This window comes from Austrofundulus limnaeus, unplaced genomic scaffold (genome assembly GCF_001266775.1).
Source record: "Austrofundulus limnaeus strain Quisiro unplaced genomic scaffold, Austrofundulus_limnaeus-1.0 Scaffold282, whole genome shotgun sequence".
NCBI classification, from domain to species: domain Eukaryota; kingdom Metazoa; phylum Chordata; class Actinopteri; order Cyprinodontiformes; family Rivulidae; genus Austrofundulus; species Austrofundulus limnaeus.
This window is the reverse complement of record NW_013952684.1, coordinates 489,525-491,650: the sequence shown is the minus strand read 5'-3', so window position 1 is coordinate 491,650 and position 2,126 is coordinate 489,525. Positions and strand designations below refer to the sequence as shown.

Below are 2,126 nucleotides of genomic sequence, written 5' to 3'. Positions count from 1 at the left end.
CAATGAACTAATAAAATAAAGACAATAAACTTAATAAAATATATATTTCTATGGCATTTAGGGGTTGAAATGACAATAAATTATCTTTTAAAGCAGCATGGGGTTTATGAGGGGGTCCCTGGAATTTTTTTTCACCCTTGTAAGGGGTCCCCAGACACAAATGGCTTGAGGACCCCTGCTTTAAGCAGCATTTTAAAACAGTGATGTGTGGAAGTGTTCCTGAGTCCAGAACAGAACCAGACCTGTCTTTCAGAGTTTGAACACAGAGATTAATACAGATTCTAATAATTTGTAGATGAGATTACGTCTCAGGAGCTTTATTGTGAAATGATCAGCTGTTTTTGTCTCTGGTGAGGCTCTGCTCATCGTTCCGTCCTGTTCAGCCTCTGACCTGTTGATGATTAACCTGAGCTGCTTCTCAGCACTGTTTACCTTTACAGCTTTTATTGTTCCTGTTCCACCTTTAATGAGACGTGTTGCTCAGGTTAACATGAAAATGACCTTATTTTGTCCTTAAATAGATACAATTTACTTTTTAAACATTCAACATGTTTATGTTTCACTGTGAGTATAGCTGCAGAAATGACTGCATTTGTTTCTATTTACCTTTTAGACATTTGTTGGAGTAGTAAAAGCGATACCAGAATGTGTTCATGTTTAGCAGCTGTGAAAGACAGATCTTTTATTTTGGCGGTGATGCTCTAACATTGTGACGGTGTCTCTCTCAGATTGTTAAAGAGTGTAATGACGGGGTCCGAAAAATGAACCGAACAGAAGAGCTGATCAGCATCGAGAAAACTCTGGAGTTTAAATCGAAGGTAAATGTCAGATTTCATCTTTTGTCTTGTGCTTCAGTTTCAGATTATTTTCCTGGAAACAAGAGCTGTTTCCTCTCTCTGTTCATTTGTACATTTAAACTGAAGAGAAGAACTTGTGGACTGAAAAGAATAAGGATAAAAACATTATTAAACTAATAAATCATTTTCACTCTGAGATGTTTGGGGTGGAGTCGTAACAGACATCAGAAAATAACCTGGTCTTTAATCCACAGGTTTGTTTTGGCTCTGACATCACTTCATTTATCATCTCTTATATGTTGGATTTATTTAAACTTAATGAGAAAGAGTTAAATCTCTCTTCAGACCTGTGCAGTTTGGTTCTAAGTTTGTTTTTATTAGGTTTCAGTTTGACTTCTGCTCCCTGTGTTTCACCTGTCATCAGCTCAGTCGGCTTCCTGCCCCGCCCACTCTCACCTGATCCCTGTTCTGCCTCATTTACCTGTCTGCACTGAGTTCTGTCCTTCAGCTGCTTCCTGTCAGTTTATTTGTTTTAATTCTGCTTCTACCGATTTTATTTCAACAAGAAACTAACTGACCTTTTACGTTTGAGCTTTTGGCTCATTATGAGCACATGAAGCTTTTATGAAGCACTTGAGCCAAAAGTTTCAACAGTTGTTTGATCATGTTTTGTAGCTTTAGCCACAGCGCCCCCTGCTGGTAACCTGCACCCCTGCAGTCACATTAAAGCAAGAAGAAGTTTATAAACTACAAACTGCTTCACTCTGGTGGAAAACATTTTGTTCTGTAACTTCTTTTAATCAACCTTTGGTTTAAAATGTAATTGGTTTGAAAATGTATTGATGCTTTTATTTTGAAATACAGATTGATGAGTTGTTGTATTTATTTATTTATTTATGTATTTATTCAAACAAACAAAAGAAAATCTATTTGCTATAAAAACTAAACACAAGTCATAAAAATTAAATGAAAGAAGGCAGAAAGAAGAAAATAAATCTTACATCTGTCACCTATTTTCTCAAAACAACAATTCAAACAAAAATCAATATGTGGTCCTTCCTGAACAACAATTCATGACAACATTATTTATCATACGTTTCAACAAACTAACTTTTATAATCCTCTTAAATATACAAACCTTTCCAGTAGTTTTATCATCAATCTCAGGCGTATTCCTTGAAATGGAAAAAAAAAACTTCTTTCCTTCAAACTGACTTGAATTGTGATTTTAAAAACATCTAAACTCTTTAATGTCCTGATGCATCTCAGTAATCCAGGTAAAAAATCAAAAGGAAAAAAAGTTGTATAGGTCTTCTGGACGGGTTCTTC

General features: G+C 35.4%; 1 protein-coding gene across 1 annotated transcript in view; it reads left to right on the top strand.

The window, feature by feature from the left end:
* The window catches only part of ngef (neuronal guanine nucleotide exchange factor), a gene marked incomplete at its 5' end in the record, with an annotated part of 19,063 nt that overhangs the window by 6,607 nt on the left and 10,330 nt on the right, over positions 1–2,126 (top strand). Inside the window, 1 exon segment of the mRNA XM_014021217.1 lies at positions 729–818. Within this exon segment, the coding sequence (XP_013876671.1) occupies positions 729–818 (90 nt within the window).